At 56.7% G+C, this 22,354-nt stretch overlaps 1 protein-coding gene across 6 annotated transcripts in view; it reads left to right on the top strand.

Moving 5' to 3' along the window:
* The window catches only part of HDAC7 (histone deacetylase 7), a 35,438-nt gene that overhangs the window by 10,607 nt on the left and 2,477 nt on the right, over positions 1-22,354 (top strand). For 4 of the 6 annotated variants that reach the window (XM_074325781.1, XM_074325784.1, XM_074325783.1 and 1 more), the window contains 23 exons: positions 4,695-4,745; positions 8,075-8,262; positions 8,400-8,490; positions 8,784-8,895; positions 9,530-9,645; positions 9,770-9,895; positions 10,244-10,335; positions 10,534-10,644; positions 10,785-10,965; positions 11,199-11,395; positions 11,637-11,810; positions 13,241-13,460; positions 14,819-14,952; positions 15,125-15,245; positions 15,501-15,550; positions 16,734-16,841; positions 17,814-17,869; positions 18,032-18,119; positions 19,164-19,283; positions 19,513-19,610; positions 20,789-20,907; positions 21,581-21,714; positions 22,016-22,100. In XM_074325781.1, the coding sequence (XP_074181882.1) occupies positions 4,695-4,745; positions 8,075-8,262; positions 8,400-8,490; positions 8,784-8,895; positions 9,530-9,645; positions 9,770-9,895; positions 10,244-10,335; positions 10,534-10,644; positions 10,785-10,965; positions 11,199-11,395; positions 11,637-11,810; positions 13,241-13,460; positions 14,819-14,952; positions 15,125-15,245; positions 15,501-15,550; positions 16,734-16,841; positions 17,814-17,869; positions 18,032-18,119; positions 19,164-19,283; positions 19,513-19,610; positions 20,789-20,907; positions 21,581-21,714; positions 22,016-22,100 (2,772 nt within the window). The remainder of the gene's footprint in view (positions 1-4,694; positions 4,746-8,074; positions 8,263-8,399; positions 8,491-8,783; positions 8,896-9,529; positions 9,646-9,769; positions 9,896-10,243; positions 10,336-10,533; positions 10,645-10,784; positions 10,966-11,198; positions 11,396-11,636; positions 11,811-13,240; positions 13,461-14,818; positions 14,953-15,124; positions 15,246-15,500; positions 15,551-16,733; positions 16,842-17,813; positions 17,870-18,031; positions 18,120-19,163; positions 19,284-19,512; positions 19,611-20,788; positions 20,908-21,580; positions 21,715-22,015; positions 22,101-22,354) is intronic. The other 2 variants (XM_074325782.1, XM_074325786.1) reach the window with 1 other exon arrangement.

A 22,354-nucleotide genomic window follows, 5' to 3' on the forward strand; every position in this document is an offset into this window, starting at 1 on the left:
AGTCCCCTCGCCTTGGACTGACAGGAGGCCTTTGTTGGGGCAGGCCCATGTCCCAGGCCGTCACCTGGGAGCCCAGCCTCTGCCCCTGGGCAGCTGGCCCCTCAGCCTGTACTGTGGAGCTTGCTTTGGGATGCTAATGAGAGAGACTCAGAGGGACTTGAGAGCTTCTAGAGAAAGGATGTGGCAGGGCCACATGTTCCAAGTGGAAGGAACATGAAGCCAATGCTTCTACAAGACCCTAACCTGTTGCCAGCCCCTTGTTCCCACATGTAGTCTGACATTATTGCTAATGGTTGCTATGTAGAAGTGATTCTTCAGGATTGTCCTCATGGAGGCCCAAAGATGAAATAGGCAGCTTCTACCCTCCAACCTGCAGCAGAGCTGGGGTTTGCTGCTCATACGAGTCTCTGTGGGGCGATGTGATTTTTTGATCTTTCCCTGTGCCCAGCTGGGTCCTGCATGTGCTCTCTCCGCGCTGGCCCGTGGGCAGTGGAAGTACTGGGAATGGACAGTTGAGAACATGGATTCGGGAGCCCAGTTGCCTGGCTCAAGTCCCAGCTCAGCCATTTCCAAGTTATGTGACTTCAGACAAGTTATATAACACAGCTGGGCCTTAGTCTACAGATCTATATAATGGGGATTAAAACAGTAACCACCTCATTGGTTTGACGTGGAGGTTAGATGGAGTAGCACATGTAAGGAACTTAGAACAACTCCTGGCACATAGTCAAGTATTAGTTTACAAGCATTCAGATGGAAGAGAAAGTGAAGACACTGTAGTTAAGAGAGGCGGGGCATAAGAGATGGGGCTGGGGGAATGCATCTGGGAGCAAATGGGCTGTGGTAGAGGCAGGATGCAGTTGGGACGAGACACTGAAATGCTTATGCCAGAGGGAGGTTACAGACAAGGTCAGGAACAAGCAGTATTAATCGCGTCCATTGTTTCTGTACCTACCCCGTGCTGGGTGCTTCGCACACAACGCTGCTAATCTCATATGATCATATGCTTCCAAGCAGATCATCTCATTATAGACGGGGCAGCCAAGGCTTGGCCAGGTTATACCGTGACCCTGGTTTGCTCTGCCGGTCACGGAGGGAGTCCGAGTTTGAACCCAGGTCCATCTGACCTCAGAGCCAATGTCCTCTATGCTATGGACTCTCACTGCCATCACTTCATGTGGCAGGAGCTCCCAGCCAGCTTGCAGCCCCCTGGATTCTGGGCACATTGAGCAATATGCAGCTTAGTGCTGAGAAAGTGAGTAGGAGAATTTCTGGAAGGGGGACACAAAAAAACTGTTAAAAAGGGTTGATTCTGAGGAAGTTCTAGGGAGTTGGATGAGTAAGAAACTTTGTTTTATACTTTCTGGGGCTCTTTGAATTTTTTAGTAGCTGAAAGTAGTACACTTTTTAAAAACTAATGAGCTTTATTTTAAACTCGTTGAAAGTGAGAACCAGGTTTCATTCCTATTGCCATGCGTTCAGTCCCTGGATGAGTGACCGCACATGGAGGTACTTAGTACCAGCATTTGGTCTGGCCTGGCCTGGCTGTACCACTGACCTGCCAGGTGACCGTGACCTACCCCTTTTCCTCTATGTTCCTGAACATTCTCTAAAGCCCCATCAGTTCCTAACATTCTCAGATTCTATAACCCAAGTGCCTTCAAGAAGTCTTCTTTCCCTCACTCTGTGTCAGAGAGGTCTGGCAATCATGATGTTCTTTCGTGTGTTTATTTATTCTTGGATCTTCCTGAAGCCATCTCAGCCCCAGATTTCCTCTTCTCTGCCAGCCCCATGCGGACTCAAGCTTTGTCACACCTGTGTCAGGGAATGAGAGCCAGAACTGCAATGTGGGGTGTGGAGGGGTCAGCCCTGAACCCAGCCCTTGGCCTTCTGCTGCTGGGGCCTAGGTCTTCCTGCTCCTCCTTTTAATTGGTCAGCAGACCAGGCAGGTGGAACAGCCTGAAAAAAGACGTCGGAGGCGTTGGGAGGGAGCTTCTGGGAGGCGGTGCTCCTAGGGAAGCCTTCTACCTGGCAAAGGGCCTGCCACACCTGGGAGAGCAGGTGGTCAGGCAGGGCTTAGGTTTCTCTGAGCGGGTAAGGCCTGGGGCAACAAGGTAGGAGGGGATGCCAGCTCGTGAAGGTGCTCAGGGGATAGAAGAGTGGCCTTTGTGTCTGCTCTGGAGGTTGCTGAGGGCTGGGGTGCACCTACTCGGGCAGGATTTCTGGGGCTCTTTGGTTCTGGGTGAGATCAGGTGATCTGGTTTGGGGCGGTGCCTTGGTAGGCCAGGTGCCTCAGCGCCAAGTAAACCGCTTCTTCAGCCTGACTGCAGTTGCTTCCCAAGAAGGTAGAAATGGGGGGGGGGGGGGGTGTTTAACCAGGATTCCAAAAAGGAGAGGTCTCCACCCTGGCCAGAAGCTGTGTGAAGGGTCCAGCACTACTCAGCGTTCTCGGTCCCTCAGGTCCATTCACTCCTGATCTTATTTCAGTTTGATCCCAACATAGTGGTAACAGTGCTCTGAGAGGGGCCAGTGACAAGAGTGGTTTCCAGGTGTATCCCCAAGCCTGGGATGCAAGAGGTTCACTTTCTGGTTTCAGGTCAGCCGCTGACTAGGTGCCTTCTGGTACCTTTCCTCCGTCTGGGACACAGGAGAGCTGTTCCTCAGGTCTTATCTCTGTTGCTCTGGGCTCCTCTGAAATCAAAGGCTGTCAGCAAGGAGCCAGGAAATTAGGGGAGAAGCAGAACTTTTCCCAGGAATTGCTTTTGGAAACAGCCCCTGTTGGCAGCCCACATGCACACACGCAGCTTTTCTGAACAGTTGATATCATTGATCAGCGTCACGAAACATCCCTTTTGGGCCTAGTAATAAACACTACAGAGTTCAGGGCCATTAGTGTTTCTCCCATCCAGACAGACCACAGTGTTCGAATCTGTGGTTCCCAAGGGAGTGAGGCGCAGAGAACCTGGCTGTGTTCCCACATGAGAATGCTGCTGACCAGCCCTCAGGCAGGGACCAGGGAGGTAGGAGACAGCTCCCTGGAGGCAGGGACTCTAGGCCTGACGGGGCCTCCGGGAGTGCACCTGGGAGCCTGGTTCAGAAACCTCTCTTGGGGGACCTGGTCCTGCAGAAGAAAGAGGAGGTCCAAAGAGAGCTCGGGGTGGGGGTTACCATGTCCTGGGGTGGAGGCTGCATCCCGCACCAATGTTCCCTGGGGCTCTCAAACCTTGAGAAATATTCGTGCCATCTCCTAGGCAGGGTGCCAGGAGAGTCATTGTTTTCGATTCACCAGTTCTTAACAGAGCCTGCTGTGCGCCCAGCGGTGTTAGGTACAGATAGGCATGGTTAATGGAGTGTGCAGGAGGTGGGCACAGAGTGGGTGCTCTGGGAAGTGAGAACAGGAGAGGTCAAGGGGAGCTTCGTGAGGAGATGGTCTCGGACTGGACCTCAAAGGATGGGCAAAATTTGAATAGGTGGAGCGGCATTTCCCTACCAAACATTGTCATCCGAAGCGTGGGTCCCTTGTTTGAGGGCAGTTGGTGGGAGTCTCTCTGTGTCTAGAGTTGCCCCCTGCCCCAGCGGCTCCTGCCTACAGGGAGTTCCCCTTTTTCAGCTCCGGAAGCGGACCTGTGGCGGCCCCTTAGACACAGACCCAAAAGAGCAGCACCTGTTAGTTATCCACCAGGAAATATTCCTTCTGCCGCAGCTGTGGCCTAAGACGGGCTTCTGTGTGTCCACCACGTGCCTCCTCCAGGCGGCTTCCCAGTCCCCTGGCCTCCTGTTCCCTTGGCACGGAGCTGGGATAGCAGGAGGGAAAAGCGTCCATCTTGGATAGGTGGCCTCAGGACTTACCTCTGTGTTGTCCCCCCCCACCAAGCCTCTGCTGCTGACCAACTCTTGCCCTGCTGTAGGGTTTCATGGCTTCTGAATGGGATAAAGTTTCTGGGCTGGGCTTAGGAGCCTTGGAGAGGTGGCCATTTCCAGAAGGAAAGACTTCTATTTCAGATTATCCTAGAAAAAGGCTGAATGGTTTTCCTCTTTGGGGGGACAGGCTGCAGGACACAGGATGGAGTAGTAGGAAGAAAGTTTCCTACCACGGGGTCCTCAGGCTGTGCATTCCAGCCCCTTCACGTTACAGCTCCCACCAGGCCATGAGCGAGTCCCCCTCCCGCTGTGGAAGCTTCTGAGTGGGCCCCCCATTCCCTTCCTCCAGGCCTGCTCCCCCACTGTCGCCATCTCCCTCCTGGCACCTTTCGCTGGGTCTCACCAGCCGTGCTGTCTCACCTCCGGCCCCACCTCACCTCCCAGCCCTCTTCTTTCCCTCCTGGCTGTGGGAGCCTGAGCCCAGGGAAGATTGTATCTGGGCACATCCGGAGGGCTAGGGGCACTTCTGGGGGAAATGGGGCCTTCTTGGGCTCCTGCTGTGGACGGAGCTCCAACAGGGCACGATATCTGAGTTGCTCAGTAGATTGGATGATGAGAAGGGAGCTGAGGATTGCTCTCATCCAGCATGGGAATCTGAGGAAAGGAAGGGGGTGGAGCCTTCTCTTTCTGGTTAGCTTCTAGTAGAGGTGCCAGGGTTCAAGCTGGTGGGGGCCCCTTGGAGTGGCGGGGGCCTGCCTGGCTTGGCCCTGTTCCCTTCCTCTTCCCTGCCTCCTCCCTGCAGCCCCTTTACTCGCTCTCTCCTCTCTCTACAGATGGGACCCAGGTGAGCCCAGGTGCCCACTGCCCCAGTCCCCCTGGCACAGGTAAGCATGGGTCCTGAGGGAGACTGTGATGGGGAGTGGAAGCTGAGGATGGAAAGGACATGAGAAGGGCGAGGAGCTGAGCAGTGGGTCAGCAGGGCAGCTGGCTGACCAGCCAGAGAGTTGAGGAGGTGGGGGGTCCAGGGGAGAAGGTGAATTTGGGGTTTCATGGGAAGGGGGTAAGGAGTGGGGATAAGGAGGCGATTCTGGAGCCAGGCTGGCCCCAGTGCTGGGAAGCACGGCAGGAAGAGGACAGGCAGGATGCTTTTCTTGTCCTTGCTGGGTGCGGGGAAACAGGAAGGCAAGTAGGAAGCGAACATTTATACTTATTCCCCTGCCTCACATCAGGCTCTGGGCGGGGCAGCGTGTTCTCAATAGTTGGCTCTTCCCGTCCTCACGCCAGCCCTGCAAGGTGGGCATGGCGGCCCTTGCAGAATGGGACGATACCTCATGCTGCTTGGGTGCGAGGGGAAGGACCCCTCTTACTATTACCTCACCTTCCTTGCCAGCTGTTAGGCTGCACTGGATAAGGAGGGGAGCGGAGTTCCTGCTGCTGCTCTGGTTTAGGACCTGCCTGCAGGGCTGGGGCTGGATGAGGGCTGCCCCTTCCTTAACTTCAGCCTGTATCCTCTGAGGGCCTATTGGGGGCAGGGTACCTACCTCATGCCTAATAGTTACATATGGCAGGGAGAAATGGAGGCCAGCTGTCCTCTTTGCTTCCGTCCTGGCTGTCCAAAAGCTTACAGGCAGGTTGGGGAGGTAAGACACATAAATAAAAAGAGAAATAATAGTAGACTGCAACATGTGACCAGTGCCAAATCAGGAGACAACTGATTAATGTGTTCATCCACCCGTTCAGGAAACATTAAAGTCACCACCTATTATTATTTAGTCTCCTAGATGTGTAATTTTCTAAAAATTACATACAGAAATTAGAAAAAGAAACATTAATGAACCATGTCTCCGTGCCAGTGCACCTTCATAGGAATTTTTGGGGGTGGTACAGAGATTTATTCGTTGATTAAACTAGTATTTGTTGGGTGCCTATCTTGGGTGCTAGGTACTGTTCTAGGTGCTGGGGTATGGAGCAATAAGCCAGACCAAGTCCCTGCCCTTGGAGCTTAACTCAGACGTGGTCCCTGCCCGTAAGGTGCTTATAGGGCACAGAACCTCCAACAGGCTTGACATCCAGAGGAGGGGACTGGGCGGGGTCCAGGGAAGAGCAGACTCCAGCTGGGTTGGAAGGGTCGAATGGAGAGGTGAGGACAGCACCAGCCGGGGGACACTGTGAGCAAAAGCTCAGAGGACAGAGGCACATGGCCTTGGGACAGGATGGGAGCCGATGGCTGAAATGGAGGGTTTGTGTTCAGATGCAGGAGACCAAGCTGAGAAAAGCCAGGTTAGCACCAGATTGCTCAGACCCCCAAATGCTAAATCACCCCAAACGGCGTTCCCAGGGTTGTAGGCAGAGCCCCTCCCATGTTCCCAGAAGCCTTCTGCTCTGGAGGCTGTGGCGGTGCTGGGAGCAAGGGAGGGGCGGCTCATGGTTTGTGTGTGGCTGAAGCCACTAGCCCAAAGTCCTGTGGCCTGCCTCGGGTTCCCTGCGGTCCTTCTCCCATCATCCGGGGAGTCACCCCAGGAAGCCACGGCACCAGACATGGTGAGACCTTTCCTGGGGCAGGAGTGTGCTGGCATCGGAAACCCAGACACAACCAGAATGAGACTGGGTTCTCTGGGTGGATGCATGAACAAGGGGTGAGGGCATTAATGCCGTGCATTGGCTGTTGTGGGCTGCACCTGGGCACACAGCCATCCGCTCCGGTCTCCTGACATCGGGGGAGATGTGCCGGCACCTCCCTGCTTTGCTTCTCTCTCGTTTCCATCTCACGGTCAGAGAATGTTAGAGCGATGCCCCTTATCGACAATCTGCCATAGGCCCCTCTTCTTTGGCCAACGATGAACTCCCATGAGGAGAGGGGAGTTCTTCGTTCTTCCTCTTTTTTCTTTTTTGCCTGTTTGACCCTCTCAAGGTGGCCAATAGTTTGGGGCCCCTGGATTTTCTGCTTTTGAGCCGCAAGGAAGAGGCGACTTCTTGGGAGTCGTTGGGAAAATGGAGCCAGAGCCTGGCCTCAGCAGGACCGGACCCCGTGCTCACCCTGCACTGAGCCGGCTTTCATATGAGCCTCAGTTTCCTCATTTGGGATAACAGCGTAGTAACAACTACCTCCCAGGGCGTGGGGGGGTGTGAGGTGATGCAGCCGCAGGTGTGCTCCAGAGGTTTAAAATAATGACAACGCGTAGTGATGGTTGAGTTGGGCCTGGAGGCTGAGTTTCCTGACTCCCCGGCTGGGGCTTTGCCTTCCAGTTTCCCTCAGCCTCAGGTCCCAAGGACAGCCTGTGGCTGCCCCAGTGGGGATTGCTCAGTGTCGAATGAGCCGAAGAAGGACTCTCCAGAAGGCTCCTTGTGTGCTCTGTCCGAGGGCACCTGCTCCCAGCTCCACTTGCTTTCCCTTTTCTGTGATAGTCTCCGGGCAGGGGCGCCACCTCTGAGCGTCTCCAGCTGCTCAGCCCAGCCTGCCTGTGCTGGCTGTGCTGGCGGAGAACCTGGTCTGGCAGCTAGTTATAAATAGCCCCTGTACCCACAGCCTTGGCAGGGTGCTCCTGGCGCAGATGCAGAGGACACTCGAGAAGAGGCAGCTGAGCCGCTGTCCTCACCATTATAGGCCCAGAGCTGGCATGTGGGTGCCCAAGAGCAGGTTCCACGGGCACGTGGGCTGTACAGGCCTGGGGTGGCGGCCAGGACTTGGCTGTAGGTTTGAAGCACCACTCCTTTATCCTATGGCCTGAGATAGAGTAGGGAGGGTGGGAACTGAGAGGGCCTGAGGGCTGGAGGCTGAATAAAGGGAATGGTTTGCCTGTGTGATCATTGCCCTTGAGCTCGGGTCATTGGGGGCAGCTGGGCCACGTCCTCATTCCAGAGAGGAAGAAGGAAGAAAGCCCAGAATGTACGTCTCTAAAGGCCCACAGTCCCAGCCTCTGGCCTGGAGAGACAACGTATTTAGTGGAATAGCAGTAAGCTCATACTCAGAAGGTTCATTTTGAACCCCACCAGTGACAGACTGCCCAGTGTATATCGCCTCCTTTCTCACGGGCAAAATGAAATTGAAAGTACCTACCTTGTAGGACCATGATGGGGATGAAGTGAGGAAAGGGCCCCTCAAACATATTTTGTCATTTTGACTTAAATGAACCTGAAGGAGGTTGATGAGGCTGTAACCGTGCAGCTGCAGACAAACTTTCCAGGGGACCCTGCCCTCTTTCTGTGTCCTCAGGCTGCCCCAGGCCCCGTGCAGACACGCCAGACCCTCAGCCCCAGCCCATGGACCTGCGGGTGGGCCAGCGGCCCCCGGTGGAGCCCCCACCGGAGCCTGCGCTGCTGGCCCTGCAGCCCCCCCAGCACCTGCACCACCACCTCTTCCTGGCAGGCCTGCAGCAGCCGCGCTCAGTGGAGCCCATGAGGGTAAAGACAGAGCTCCCTGCACATGTGGCAGCCTTGAGCTCAGCCCCCAGGCCCTCTCCCTCCCCACAGCCCCTCCTAGACCCATGTCCCAGTCCTCAACTCCTTGCCCCTTCCTGGGCGGCCGGCCCTGCCCACAGCTCTCAATGGATACGCCGATGCCCGAGTTGCCGGTGGGGCAGCAGGAGCAAGAGCTGCGGCAGCTTCTCAATAAGGACAAGAGCAAGCGAAGTAAGAATGGAGGCCTTTCCGGCTGGTGGACATGGCCCGCCTGCATGGGCCTGTGAGGGTCGGGGTGGGAGTGACGCCAGCCCGCTATCCCTCTGCTTGCTGGGCTCTGCCTGTGAATGCAGGTGGGAGTGGACATGGGGGGTGTTGAGATGGGGCCTCGGGCTTGCCTCTTGTCCGAGGAGTCCCTGGGATGCCTCGTACGGGGGGCACGGACAGTGCAACAGGCAGAGACTATGCCAGAGAGGCCACCTGTCCACCCAGCCAGCCCCACTCATCGTTCTCTGCCTCTGCAGGTGCTGTGGCCAGCAGTGTGGTCAAACAGAAGCTGGCGGAAGTGATTCTGAAGAAACAGCAGGCAGCCTTAGAGAGAACGGTCCATCCCAGCAGCCCCAGCATCCCCTACAGGTAACTCCTCCTATGTGCTCCCCCCGTCCCTGCCACTGCCCTCCGCCCTCTATGTCCACCTGTGAGCACTTACAACCCTGCTCTTCCTCCCAGCCACCCGTCACTTGATACTTACCCCTCCCTGGGGGAGTAATTCCTCCCCCAGTCCCCTCTCCCAATTGATACCTGCCCTCTTCTTTCCTTTAATGATCTCTCCCCACCCTCCACCTGAGGCCCTACCTCTCTGCATGTTCTCTCTCTCTCTCTCTCTCTCTCTCTTTCTCTCTCTTCCCACTGGCATTCTTCATCCACAAAAGTCCCTTCTCTTTTTATGTCTCCCTAAGCACAAAAATGCCCTGATTCCTAGAGCAGGTTCCTCCCACTTGAGACAGCGTCCTTAATGTGCCTGGGACCTGGTTCCTCTGCCTCCATCAGAGGTCTGCATGTGGGCTGCTAGTAGACTGGGTGGCCCGATGCTGCCACCTGGAGATGGCCCCTGTTCCTGCCAGCCGCACACTGCCCACCCTGCTGGCTGCCACCTCCCCTGGCAGGTCCCATGCCGGTGCTCAGGAAGGAGCCGCCTGTGCAATGAGGTGGCTGCCAGGCCTCTGGGCATCCCTGACCCTCTGAAGCAGCCTTGGCACTCACTCCACAGAACTCTTGAGCCCTTGGAGACGGAAGGAGCTGCCCGCTCTATGCTCAGCAGCTTTCTGCCTCCCGTTCCCAGTCTGCCCAGTGACCCCCCAGAACACTTCCCTCTGCGTAAGACAGGTGAGAGGGACAGGCAGGTGGGGACCCAATGGGAATTAGTGGGGAGGACCTTGGGCGTGGGATGGCTGGGGGGAGGGCTCCCGGGCAGTGGGTGTGGGGCTGAGTATCACTGCTGCTCCTGCAGTCTCCGAGCCCAACCTGAAGCTGCGCTACAAGCCCAAGAAGTCTCTGGAGCGGAGGAAAAATCCACTGCTCAGAAAGGAGAGCGCCCCACCCAGTCTCCGGCGGCGGGCGGCAGACACCCTCGGAGGTGAGCACTGGCAGCATGTGTGGGGGGCTGATCTTGTCCCTTTGAGTCAGGTCCCGCCAAGACAGGGGTCCCCTCCTCAGGTCTACGCGGGTGGTTGTACTGGGTGTGTTCTACACACTCGCCAGGGGGGCGAGTTGGGGCTGAAAGCCAGCCCCTGCTCTGTTGGCTAAGCTGACGTCTGCCCAGAAGAAGGGCTGCCTTAAAAAGAAAGAATCTAAAGGTCCTGGAGACTAGTGGTGGTCTGCTTTCTTCCTAGCTATCTGGGAGGAAAGTGGGAAGCAGAGGCCTCCCTCCTAGCTACCTCCTGGTCTCTGACTATGCCTCCCTCTCTCTCTCCCCAACCCTCAGACTCCTCCCCCAGTAGTAGCAGCACACCTGCCTCAGGGTGCAGCTCCCCCAACGACAGTGAGCAGGGCCCCAACCCCGTCCTGGGCTCGGAGGTAAGGCCTTGCTGGCTGGACTCTCTGGGGGGCAGTTATGAGGCTCAGCCCTCCTCTCAGCAAGTGGTCCTGACCAGGCTGGGGCCGCAGGGTCTGGGCAGCCCCGCCCAAGGCTCCTGGGTGTTCTGGGGAAGGCATGCCTGGGGCGTGGGGGTGGAGGTCTGGGACCAGTGACCCCTGCCCTGCTCCCCATGGCAGGCGCTCTTGGGCCAGCGGCTGCGGCGGCAGGAAGCCTCTCTGGCCCCGTTCGCCTTGCCGACAGTGTCCTTGCTGCCGGCAATCACACTGGGGCTGCCCGCCCCTGCCAGGGTGAGTGGCTGAGGCGCCCTCCCCCACACCAAGCTCCCCAGCTTCTTTCACTCCCTTCTCCTACTGCCTCGCCCCACCGCCTTCACTGTTCTTTCTGCCAGAACCTGCCCCCCTGTGACTCTTCCCCACCTCTCCCCCAGGCTGATGGTGACCGTAGGACCCATTCGACAATGGGCCCTCGGGGGCCAGTCCTGGGGAGCTCCCATGCTCCCCTCTTCCTGCCCCATGGCCTGGAGCCAGAAACTGGGAGCCCCTTGCCCTCTCGCCTGCAGCCCATTCTCCTCCTGGATCCCTCAGTCTCTCATGCCCCCCTGCTGACTGGTGAGTCCTGCTGCTTTTCTGGGGGAGGGGCTGGATCCATGCAACCTGCTGAGGGCCAAGCTTGGGACAAGGGCCAAGCTTGGGACGAGTCCCATCCTTCCTGCGCCCTCTGCTGCCCGCCATCCTCCTATGCGTCTCCCTGCTGAGTCCCTGCCCCCCACCCCATGTCCTTGCTTCCTTCCATTACTCCCCATGGCTCCCTCCTTACGCCCCCCCAACCCCATTCTTTCCAGTGCCCGGGTTTGGGCCCCTGCCCTTCCACTTTGCCCAATCCTTACTGACCACCGAGCGGTTCTCCGGGTCAGGCCTCCACCGGCCGCTGAGCCGGACCCGCTCAGAACCCCTACCCCCAAGCGCCACCGCCCCGCCACCGCTGGGCCCCCTGCAGCCCCGCTTGGAACGGCTCAAACCTCACGTCCAGCTGATCAAGGTGAGGGGAACTGGGTAGGGGAGGTGGTAAGGGGTTGTGTAACTGGGCCTCTGGGGGCTGAAAAAAGAAGGGAGGCTTTGGAAGGGCAGGGACCTGGAGGGCCAGAGAGGATGTGGCTCCTGGGGGCCACGAGGTACATGGCCCCTGGAATCCTAGCCAGATGATTGGCACCTAGCCCACTGCATCCATCCCACACCCTGTACTCCAGCATGGCTTCTCAGCGCGCATCTCCTCTCCCCAGAGGCCAGCCAAGCCAAGTGAGAAGCCCCGACTGCGGCAGATACCCTCAGCTGAGGACCTGGAAACAGATGGTGGGGGAGTGGGGCCACTGAGGGATGACAGCCTGGAACACAGGGAGTCGAGCCACGGGCAGCATGAGACCAGAGGCCCTATTCCTCTCCAGCAGCACCAGCAGGTAAGGCAGTGCCCAAGTAAGAGCCCCTCAGAAGGTGTAGTTAGGAGATGCTGGCGCCTGGCATCGATGGAAGGGAGGGAGACACCGTGTTTCCCTGAAAATAAGACTGGGTCTTAGATTAATTTTTGCTCCGAAAGATGCATTAAGGCGTATTTTCAGGGGATGTCTTATTTTTTCATGTACAACAATCTACATTTATTCAAATACAGTCATGTCATTGTCATGCGTCCGTCTGGCTGACGATCTTAACTGGGGCTTATTTCCGGGGTAGGTCTTATTTTGGAGGAAACACGATAGGATATTAGTGTAGGGCAATGGCTTTGGGACCTATGGTTGCCCTGCCAGATCCACACTGGGGTGCAGACAGAAAGACAGAAACACACACACGCACACTTGCGTGCGTACATGCATGCGGGCACACTTACACGCGCACTCCAGCAGCCTGCCTGGCTCAAGGAAGCCATGTCCCTTGTCCCGCAGTGGGGCTGGCCTTTCACGGAGCCTTATACACGCCTACCCTGGTACTTCTCCCTGTGACCAGTGGTACTGTTCCAGGAAGGTGGCGAGGGCAGGAAGTGGGATGGAGCCAGCCTCAAACACTTCAACCAGAGCGCTCTCACCGTGTGAGTCACGCCATGGAGTGTTAGTTTGCTAGGACTGCTGTAACGAGCACTATATACTGGGTGGCTTAAACAACAGAAATGTATTGCCTCGCAGTTCTGGAGGCTAAAAGCGAAATCAAGGTGTTGTCAGGGTTGATTCCTTCTGATGGCTGTGCGGGAAGGAACTGTTCCACGTCTTTCTCGTCGGCTTGTAGATGGCTGTCTTCTCCATGTGTCTTCACATTGTCTTCCTTCTGTCCACGTCTGTGTCCAAATTTCCCCTCTTTATAAAGACAAGAGTCATATTGGATTAAGGCTCACGCTAATAACCTTATGTTAACTTGATTACCTCTGTAAAGACCACATTCCGGGGTCACATTCCGAGGTACGAGGGGTTAGGATTTCCTTCATAAATATGAAGTGGGAGGGGGACACAATTCAGCCCGTAACACGTGGTAACAGTCCACACACGCGCAGTGACTCCTGTATGTCCCCATGTCCTTGGGCAATTGCACAGTCCTGGGAGACAAGGTCCTGGTCAGAGCTGGGCCTGAGGCCCCTCACCTGGATTCTGGCTTTGGAGTCCCGAGACCCCAGGGAGCTCCAGGGGAAAGGGGTGGTCAGTCTGGGGTGGGTGCAGACTTTTGGGGAGCAGGTGGGGGTAAGGAGCTCAGAGTCAAAGGCCAGAGCCTGGCTGGGAGGCAGTACTGGAGGCGTCCTGGAATCTCTCCAGAAAGGGGCCTGTAGGGAGGTTTCCAAGACCTTGGGCAGAAGCACATGAAGCAGGAGCCTGAGAACCTGGAGCCTGAGGCCCCCTGTGTCCCTCAGGTGTTCCTTTGGGAGCAGCAGCGACTGACCGGACGGCTCCCCCGGGTAGGCACTGGGGACTCTATGCTGCTTCCCCTGGCCCAAGGTGGTCACCGACCGCTGTCCAGGACTCAATCGTCCCCAGCTGCACCTGCCTCACTGCCAACCCCGGAGCCTGCCAGCCAGGCCCGTGTCCTGCCCAGCTCAGAGAGCCCCGCCAGGACCCTGCCCTTCACCACAGGTAAGACTTGGATTAGAATGGGGCAGGAGGAAGGGATGGGGCACACAGAGGCTTGGGCACGAGTCCATGCCCACGTCATGGAATCGCTCAGGAAGGACATTTATTGAGGCCATAGAGACCATTTTCTGAGACCACTTTCTTGGCCTTGTTAGATCCACACAGCGTCCATGGAGCAAGGGGATAGGTGGAGGTCCTCATTTTATACACGAGGAGACTCAGGCTCAGGAAATCTAAGGTGATAAGCTTGTGGTCAAATAGCAAGCTGGCAGTCAGGCCGGGCTGAGAATCGTCAGGATCTCCTGACAACGAGTTCCGGCCTTTCAAAAAATGATATTCATTGTTGTTGCTCTGCTTGTAAAAAGAGCTCAAAAAGCATTTTAGAAATTTTGGAAACTGCAGAAAAGCATAAAAATAGAACAAAAATCACCAGTCAGTATCCTACTACCCAGAGGCAACCACTCTTCAATGCAGCTCTAGTCTGTCCATCTTTGTTTCAGCCATATATACACATACAAACACCCTGTGTACCATATGTAAGTACCAAGACGAGTACCATATATACATTGTACCCTGCTTTATTCAGTTACCATATGAATACTTTGTAATATAATTAACCTTTAGGAATGAAATTTTTATAGTATTTCATCACAGTATTTTATTTTTATTTAGAGGTTTGTTACTGGTTGGGCAGTTAGATGGTTACTCATTTTTCCTCATGTGAATTTCCTTGTACATAAATCTTCTCTCATCCCTAGACTTGTTTCCCCAGGGTCACTCTTGAGGAGTGGCGTCCCTAGATCAAATGGTGTGAGCATTTTGAAGCTCCCCGATGTCCTGAGACTTGCTGAAAGTGACCCTCTCACCGGCAGTGTACAGGGCCTTCCTCTAGGCAGCCTGCTGGTCAGGCTGAGACAGTCACTTTCTCAAACTGCACCTATCCTGTCACATGACCCAGTGCCACTGGGGGCTCCCAGCTCCCGGTTTGGGGTTTCTGAGGAATTCTTTCTCCTCTCGCTCACCCTTAGTCGGCTATTTGGGTCATGACATTCAGTGTAGGATCCTGACATTAGGCCTCCCTGTGTTAGGCTCTGAGTCCATGGTGGATGGATTGGGCCACGTGAGGGTCAGTGTGTTGGGAGGGCAGTGGCTGCATGGCAGTTGTGTGGGCTGGGCTGTGTGGGTGTGTATGTGAGGTAGTGAGGATCCCTGGGTCCGTGGCTGGGGGTGTGAGTCTGTGTGTGAAGGGCCAAGGTTCAGGATGGGGGTGTGTGCCAAGCCTGGCTCTATGTGGATGGGAGGCGGGGGTGGCAGGCCTTGGGAACTTCCTGGGGCCGTGGCCCTGACCCTGCTCCCGGCAGGGCTGGTCTATGACTCGGTCATGCTGAAGCACCAGTGCTCCTGCGGAGACAACAGCAGGCACCCCGAGCACGCGGGCCGTATCCAGAGCATCTGGTCCCGGCTGCAGGAGCGGGGCCTCCGGAGCCAGTGTGAGGTGAGCAGGTGGGGCGGGGGCTGCAGCACTGAGGAGGAAAGAGTGATGGAAGGGAAGAGGGTCGATGCCCTGGCGATAAGGGGGCAGCATGAGACGAGGGGCAGGCAGGATGGGGGCAATGGCAGGGACGCGGGGGAGCAGGGTCTCAGGCGCTCTGTGGGCCCTTCCTCAGTGTCTCCGGGGCCGGAAGGCCTCCCTGGAGGAGCTGCAGTCAGTGCACTCTGAGCGGCATGTGCTCCTCTACGGCACCAACCCACTCAGCCGCCTCAAACTGGACAATGGGAAGCTGGCAGGTAGGGGCCCAGTGGCGTCTGGGGCCCCCGTATGTCTCCTGGCTCACCCAGCCCACCCAGCCCATCTCTCTCATCCCACCTCTGCCTAGCCTGTCCCTCTAGCATCCTGGACTCCCCACGCCTCCCCTAGTCCCTTTGTTGCCTACCCCCACCTTGCCTTGGGCACCCACCTGGCCTTCTTTTCAGGGCCTCCCTGCCCCTGGCCAGGCCAGAGGCTGAGAGGATTCAGCTCACACACTGGGCCTCTCTCCACAGGGCTCCTGGCACAGCGGATGTTTGTGATGCTGTCCTGTGGTGGGGTTGGGGTAAGTGGCCAGGGGCTTTCCCATAATGCCCCTCTGCCGGCTAGAAGCTCCTTGTGGACAGGTGTGTCCTTGGCCCACCAATGTCTGCTGAGTGTGGAGTCCTGTGCCTTGCACTTAGAAGGTGTTTGGTAAATGTTGAGTGAGGCTCAAAGAACAGGGCCAAGGTCGTGTCCCTGCATAAGACCCCAGCGGTTGGGACTGGCCATTCCATGCCATCCTCCAGGCTGCTTGGCCTCCCTGGAGAGGGCTTCCAGGCAGAGTCGGGGCTGCCTGGCCTGGGGCTGTGGGGGTGCCTCCAGTGTCGTTGGTGACCCAGGCACCTCCCACCCACTCTCCAGCTTTCCTCCCTCCCTCCTCACCCTGCTTGGGGGGCTTCCTACCTTATGGCGATAAGTGCTCTCCTTACCTTAAAAGGTCCCTACAGTGGTTTCCCAGCCAGGTGTGTGGAGGGAACTAGGATGGAGGCCTAGTTCTGGAGGGAAATGGGAACGGTAGCTGGGGGGGGCTGTTTGGGAGCCAGTCAGCGCCCTATTCACAACTTCCCATTTCTTGCCACTTTCTGATTTTTCCAACTGTTGTTGCTTCTGTTTTCTCCTCCCTCCTCTCCCTCTTTGTCTGTCTCTCTCTCTTTCTTTCTCCAGCCTCTTGAGACTCTCTCTGCCTTCCTCGCCTCTCTTGGTCCGCCTCGCCCTTCCCATCTCCCCATCATGCCCCCCGGCCCCTCCCTAGCCTTGAGGCCCAGGGACTGGGTTTGGGGGGCCTCCCAGCCTGGGCTAGGGGCCCTGAGTGGAAGACAGTGGTGCAGACGGCCCCTCGAGCTCCGACCATCCCGCAGGGCCTGAGCAGAGCCAGCTGGGGCTTAAAACCCCGCCCGGCCCAAACCCCAAGTCCCGCCCAGGTAACGCCATGCCCCCTACTCTGACCGGGGAGGCAGGCGCGATGCTGCTGGCAGAGTGCTGGCAGATATGGGCTGGTGATATGGACTGAAGCTGGGAAGGAGACATCATGCTGGGACTGGGGGATACAGGAGGCCTTGCCTTTGGGCGGTGGGGCACTGGGGAGGCAGCACTGTCTGCCCAGCTCCCTGCCCCTGGGGTTCTGGCCATGGGGTGGGCACCACCCACGGGCCCTGGCTCCTGTGGGAAGCCTTGGACGATGCGGGCCCTGACTCTGGCCCCCACAGGTGGATACTGACACCATCTGGAATGAGCTGCACTCCTCCAATGCAGCCCGCTGGGCCGCAGGCAGTGTCACCGACCTGGCCTTCAAAGTGGCTTCCCGTGAGCTCAAGGTAGGAGATCATGGGTTGAAGGCGGGTAAGCCACGAAGGAGGCAGCAGGATGGGACAGCAGGGAAGGCCAGATCCAGAACCCCAGACATCTCATTCCTCTAGGGTAGCACCACAGGGTTTTGGAAGGGAAATCGAGAGCTCTGGGGACCAACTGACATTTGAACCCTAGGCTCATGTTACTTGGTGGGGAGGCAAGCCACTGTGACCTTGGACCTCTGGTCTCTTGGACCTCTGAGAGACGCAGGGTCCTGATCATCCAGGTGACTTCACACAGACCCGCTGTGTGCTGTAGGCAAGTTGCCATGTCTCTGGACATCCGAGCCCTGGCAGATTGGTTCTCTGCAGTTTAATAGTCCGGGTTGGTGCTCTGGGCTGGGCACCTCAGGGGCTTGTCCTGAGGTTTAGGAGCTCAGCTCAAGACTGTCACAGTGTCCTCAGTGTCATAGCCCCTTAGTGGGGTTTTGCAGGTAAGGGCACAGCCCTGGGTTTAAAATCCTGGCTCCACTATTTACAGCCGGGCAGCTTTGCACCAGTTGCTTAACCTGCCTAAGCTTCAGATTTCTCCTCATCTGTAAACTAGAGATAATAATAATGTTTATCTTATGGAGTTATTTTGAGGATTAGTTAACATTTGCCTCAGAGAGATGTTGTGAGGATGAAATCCAGTGTTTATAAAGGGCTTACACAGGGCCAGGCACCTATTTTTGGCCCAAGAAACAGTAGCTGTTGTTACTACAAAGTGCTCACAGCCGGGACACACCAGGGTGGGGGTTCTGTGTTCACGTCCAGCCTCAAAGCAGCGGATGCTGCCTGGGGCCTGAGTCCTGGGGCACTTCAGACGCATCCTGGCCGCAGTCAGCTGTTGCCCCATGGCTCCTTCTCTGGGTAGGAGCCTGGGGCTGCGGGCAGGTTCTTGGAGATGTGGGTCAGAGGGCTGACTGTTTGGTTGATAAGCATTCTTTCTGTTTCCAGAATGGTTTTGCTGTGGTTCGGCCCCCAGGACACCATGCGGACCATTCCACAGCCATGTAAGGCCTGGGGGAGGCCTGGGGAGGGTGAGATGGGAGACATTCCCTTCTTCCCTGAGCCGTTTGCAGCGAGGCCGGGCCCGGATCTGGGGGGACAGGAGGCTGGAGAGGTGGAGACACAGAAGGGAATGGGCTGGCAGGACCTCTCTCTCCTCGTCCCAGGGGCTTCTGCTTCTTCAACTCAGTGGCCATCGCCTGCCGGCAGCTGCAACAACAGGGCAAGGCCAGCAGGATCCTCATTGTGGACTGGGTAGGTCCCGGTGCCTGGACCCTTCAGACCCAAGAGGCTTGTGGAAAGAGCCCTGAGCCTGTTGTCAGAAGATGTGGCGTCATGTTCTAGTTCTGCATTGGCCTCCTGGGCCTCAGTTTCCCTCTGTGTAAAATGCGGGTGAAGGTAACCCCCACATCACAGGAGCTTTTGGGAGGCCCAGAAGACATGGTGTATGGGAAGGCCTTCAGCCATAACCAACTCCCACAAGAGGAGGAGCCATCTGAGGGCTGCCTTTGGCCTCTATTGGCTTCTTTCTGCAGATCTTATGTCCGCATTTCCCCTACAGGTAGTGACAATAATAGCAGAAAACATCAACATACCACTAATTGCATATGATGTATTTAATCTTGACTATACCCTGGTTTACAGTTGAGGAAAGTGAGCACAGAGAGGTTAAGTAACTTGCACACAGCCACTCACCTAGTACATCCTGAGACTGGGATTTGAAGCCAGGTGGTTAGCTGTAGCGTACACACATCTTAACTGCTAAGCTAGCCCACTCTGCACTGACATCTGTGAATGAGACATTCCGATGCAGAAGCTGTGGACAGGGGAGGAGCTTTCCACCCCTGCACCCATGCATAGTCCTGTGAGTTACCAAGTGCAGGGCCATAGCTCTTCCTGGGATGGACGGTGCTGGGCTTCCTGTAACTGAGCTTGGTCTCTGTCACCTGCATCAGTCCATGACCTTGGGCAAGACACAGTAGCGAGGGTTCCTGACGTGCCATCCTGGACTCTTCCTTCTCCTGCCACTGATCCACCCGCACACACTCTCACTAGGGTATGCCCGTGGCATGCCTCCTCCCGTTGGTCTCATAGCCACCCCCATGTAGCATACATGGAGAGACTGAGGTTCCTCGGGGGCCCGTGGATACTGGGAGCCACTCAACAGTTTAGCTCTAGGAACCCCGGTTTCCTCACCCCCGGGCTAGGGTTTTGTTCCTCAAAACCCTCCTAACCTGTTCCAGTTCCCATCTCCCTGCTTTCAGACTTTCCCTAATCCACTGCCCATCTCCCGCACAGGATGTTCACCATGGCAACGGCACCCAGCAAACCTTCTACCAGGACCCTAGTGTGCTCTACATCTCCCTGCATCGCCATGACGACGGCAACTTCTTCCCAGGCAGTGGAGCTGTGGATGAGGTAACCGCATGTCGGATCTACCCCTTCCAGCCCCATTGACTCTCCCTCAGGGCTCTGCCTCTGTCACAACTAGCTGTGTGATCCTGGGCAGATTGTTTAACCTCCCTAGTCCTGTTTCTCCATCTGGAAGTGAAGAAGGTGGACAAGCTGATCTTGCAACACGAATATCCTGGGATTCCCCTCCTGGGACTCTGCTCTCCTCATGTCTCTCTTGCGTCCTGTTTTCCAGGTGGGAGCTGGCAGTGGTGAGGGCTTCAATGTCAACGTGGCCTGGGCCGGAGGTCTAGATCCCCCAATGGGGGATCCTGAGTACCTGGCTGCCTTCAGGTGAGAGCTCTAGGTGCCCGGCAGCCCACCCTCTCCAACAGCACCAGGTTGGAGGTGATCAGTTGACTTGTCAGTCTGTCCTCATCCAATTATTAGACATTATATACCAGCCCCGACACCAAGACAAACAAAAGGAAAGGCACTGTTACACTGGCCTCTAGTAGCCTCCACTCCCGATAGGAAGACAGGAAACAGAATGAAAAAGTCAAAGAATGCTTTATAAAGTCACACATTATCATGAGCCAATGTTGAAATGAATGTTGAGAGACGGACAGGGTAGAGTGAGCAGAGTTGCCACCTTCAGTCAAAGAAACCTGCCTGGAGGAGGTGGGCTTTTTGCAGATGAGAAACTTAAGTTGTGGAGGAAGAAGGAAAGCAGATGGTGTCCATATTGGGGGAGGTGCTTAAGAAAAGCCACTCTAGAATAGCAGCTTTAGGCTCCATTCAGGAGCCCGTACATATTTTACTCTGTGGTCCCTGTACTCCATTTGAGAAAAGGAACCCTGGAAGTAGGTCTCCAAATACGTTTCTGGAGATATTCTCCATGAGAGCTACCTGTAGGAGCCCTGGACTGGCGTTCCTGGTGTCTGTGCCCAGAGCCTGGGGCCTGGAAAGACACCAAAATGGACCCCAGAGGTGGGTCAGGGATGGAGGGAGGCAGCCGTAGGGGCGGTAGGCGCCGAAGAGGAGAATGGACCTGGGTGGTCCAGGACTTCAGCGTTATCCTGGTCAACTCTTAGGTGGCGAGTGGCAAGGTGTGTCAACTCAGTCTAAAGAGGGTAGCAACTAACTACAGGGTATTTCCAGTCCCTGAGGCTCAGCGATCTGCCCCTTCCCTGTGGCCCTGTCCACTGTACTCTACAGACACATACACACACTCATCCTTCTTTCATTCCCGCTGGTGACCATCCTTGGCTCCTTCCTGCCTTATACCAGTTAAGAGCACTGGGTGGCTGAGTCCTTAGGCTCTGCCAGGGACATGGGTGGCCAGCCAAGGTCACAGAAGTCAGAGGGATTTGCTAATCCCGCTGGGAGAGTGGGTGTTTCAGAGTCCTAAGAGCAGGGGGCCCCACAGTAAAGTTGGTGGGAGAGGGCTGGCACCAGGCAGAGGCCCTCGGTCTCTGTGCCCACAGCACTGCACAGCACGGTGAGCCCCTCTTCTCCTTACCCCCTCACAGGATAGTCGTGATGCCCATCGCCCGAGAGTTCTCTCCGGACCTGGTCCTGGTGTCAGCTGGGTTTGATGCTGCCGAAGGTCACCCAGCCCCACTGGGTGGCTACCATGTTTCTGCCAGATGTAAGGAGGGCCCAGCGCCGGGGGCGAGGGGCACAGAGAATGAGGAAGAGGCTGGGAGGGGACGACTGCCCAGGTCAAGGGCAAGGTGGCAATGGCCAGCCCAGGACCATGAGTGTGAGGACTGGGAGATGGCAGCTGGCCTCAGAATTCCCTGGGCTTTCCCAGCCTGGCACAGCCCAGGACCCGGTCCCATGACCAAGTCCATTCACTAAGTCACACCCTGGGGACTTATGTCCGATAGACAGGAAGCTCAGCCACAGGACTGCCCTCACCCCAGTTGTGTCATTCCCAGGCTGCGCTGGCAGCTTCTCCTGAGGGAAGATGGGGAGGAATAGTGTTCTCAGAACAGAGGGCCACGAGGCCTGGAGGACACAAAGAAGACGGTGTGGCACAGTGACAAAGACATTGGCTGGAGTCGGTGCTGCTGGTTCAAGTCCTAGCCTTGCCACTTACTAGCTGTGGGCCCTTGTGAAAGTCCCTTAACCTCTCTGAGCCTTGGGGGAGGCATAATAATAGGTTTTACATGGGACTCCATATGAAGGCACTTGGGAAAGTAGAGTTATGCATCTGCGTCATTATATATAAGGGGAGAAGCAAGCAGGGAAATAATAGGTAGAGAGGATCCACTGCTCCACCCCCACCCCCACCCATTCTTCCCCTCCCAACCATCTAGGTTTTGGGTACATGACGCAGCAGCTGATGAGTTTGGCGGGAGGTGCAGTGGTGCTGGCCTTGGAGGGTGGCCATGACCTCACAGCCATCTGTGACGCCTCTGAGGCCTGTGTGGCTGCTCTTCTGGGCAACAAGGTAAGCTGCCCGCCTCCCATCTGTGCCTCTCTGGGGCAAGGAGCCCAGCTCTCCCAGGACTGCCCCGAACAGCAGGCAGATGGGGCGCCTCACAGATGGGGGGGGGGGTGGCCAGGCCTGGCATGAGGAGGATGGAGTGGATGCCTCTTCCCCGGGTCAGGTCTAGAGCCAGCACCTCCTGCCCTAGGCAGAGCCAGGAGCACATGCCTGTTTGTGCCCAGAAAGCAGGGTCCTTGGGGTGGGAGAGAGCTGGGCTGGGGGTATCAGAGACTGGCGGGTGATGTACTCTTTTCGTCTGTAGGTCGACCCCCTTTCAGAAGAAGGCTGGAAGCAGAAACCCAACCTCAACGCCGTCCGCTCTCTGGAAGCAGTGATCCGGGTGCACAGTGAGTGTGGAGAGAGGACACCCGCTGACCCCAGACGTGGGAGAACCTGAGGGGTCTCTGTTCCCAGTGACCAGGTCCCCAGGGCTTCTGCCACCAGCCAGGCCAGGGACCCTCAGGCCGGGCCGGACTAGGCTTCCTATAAGGTACCCTAGCCAGAATGCTGGCATAGCCCTCCCAGGGTGGATACCCTTGGAGCCCTCCAAATGGACCCAGCAGGGACTACCAGACAGTGGCCTCCTCAAGGCAGGACGGGC

Source organism: Rhinolophus sinicus, linkage group LG02 (genome assembly GCF_036562045.2).
Source record: "Rhinolophus sinicus isolate RSC01 linkage group LG02, ASM3656204v1, whole genome shotgun sequence".
NCBI lineage: Eukaryota > Metazoa > Chordata > Mammalia > Chiroptera > Rhinolophidae > Rhinolophus > Rhinolophus sinicus.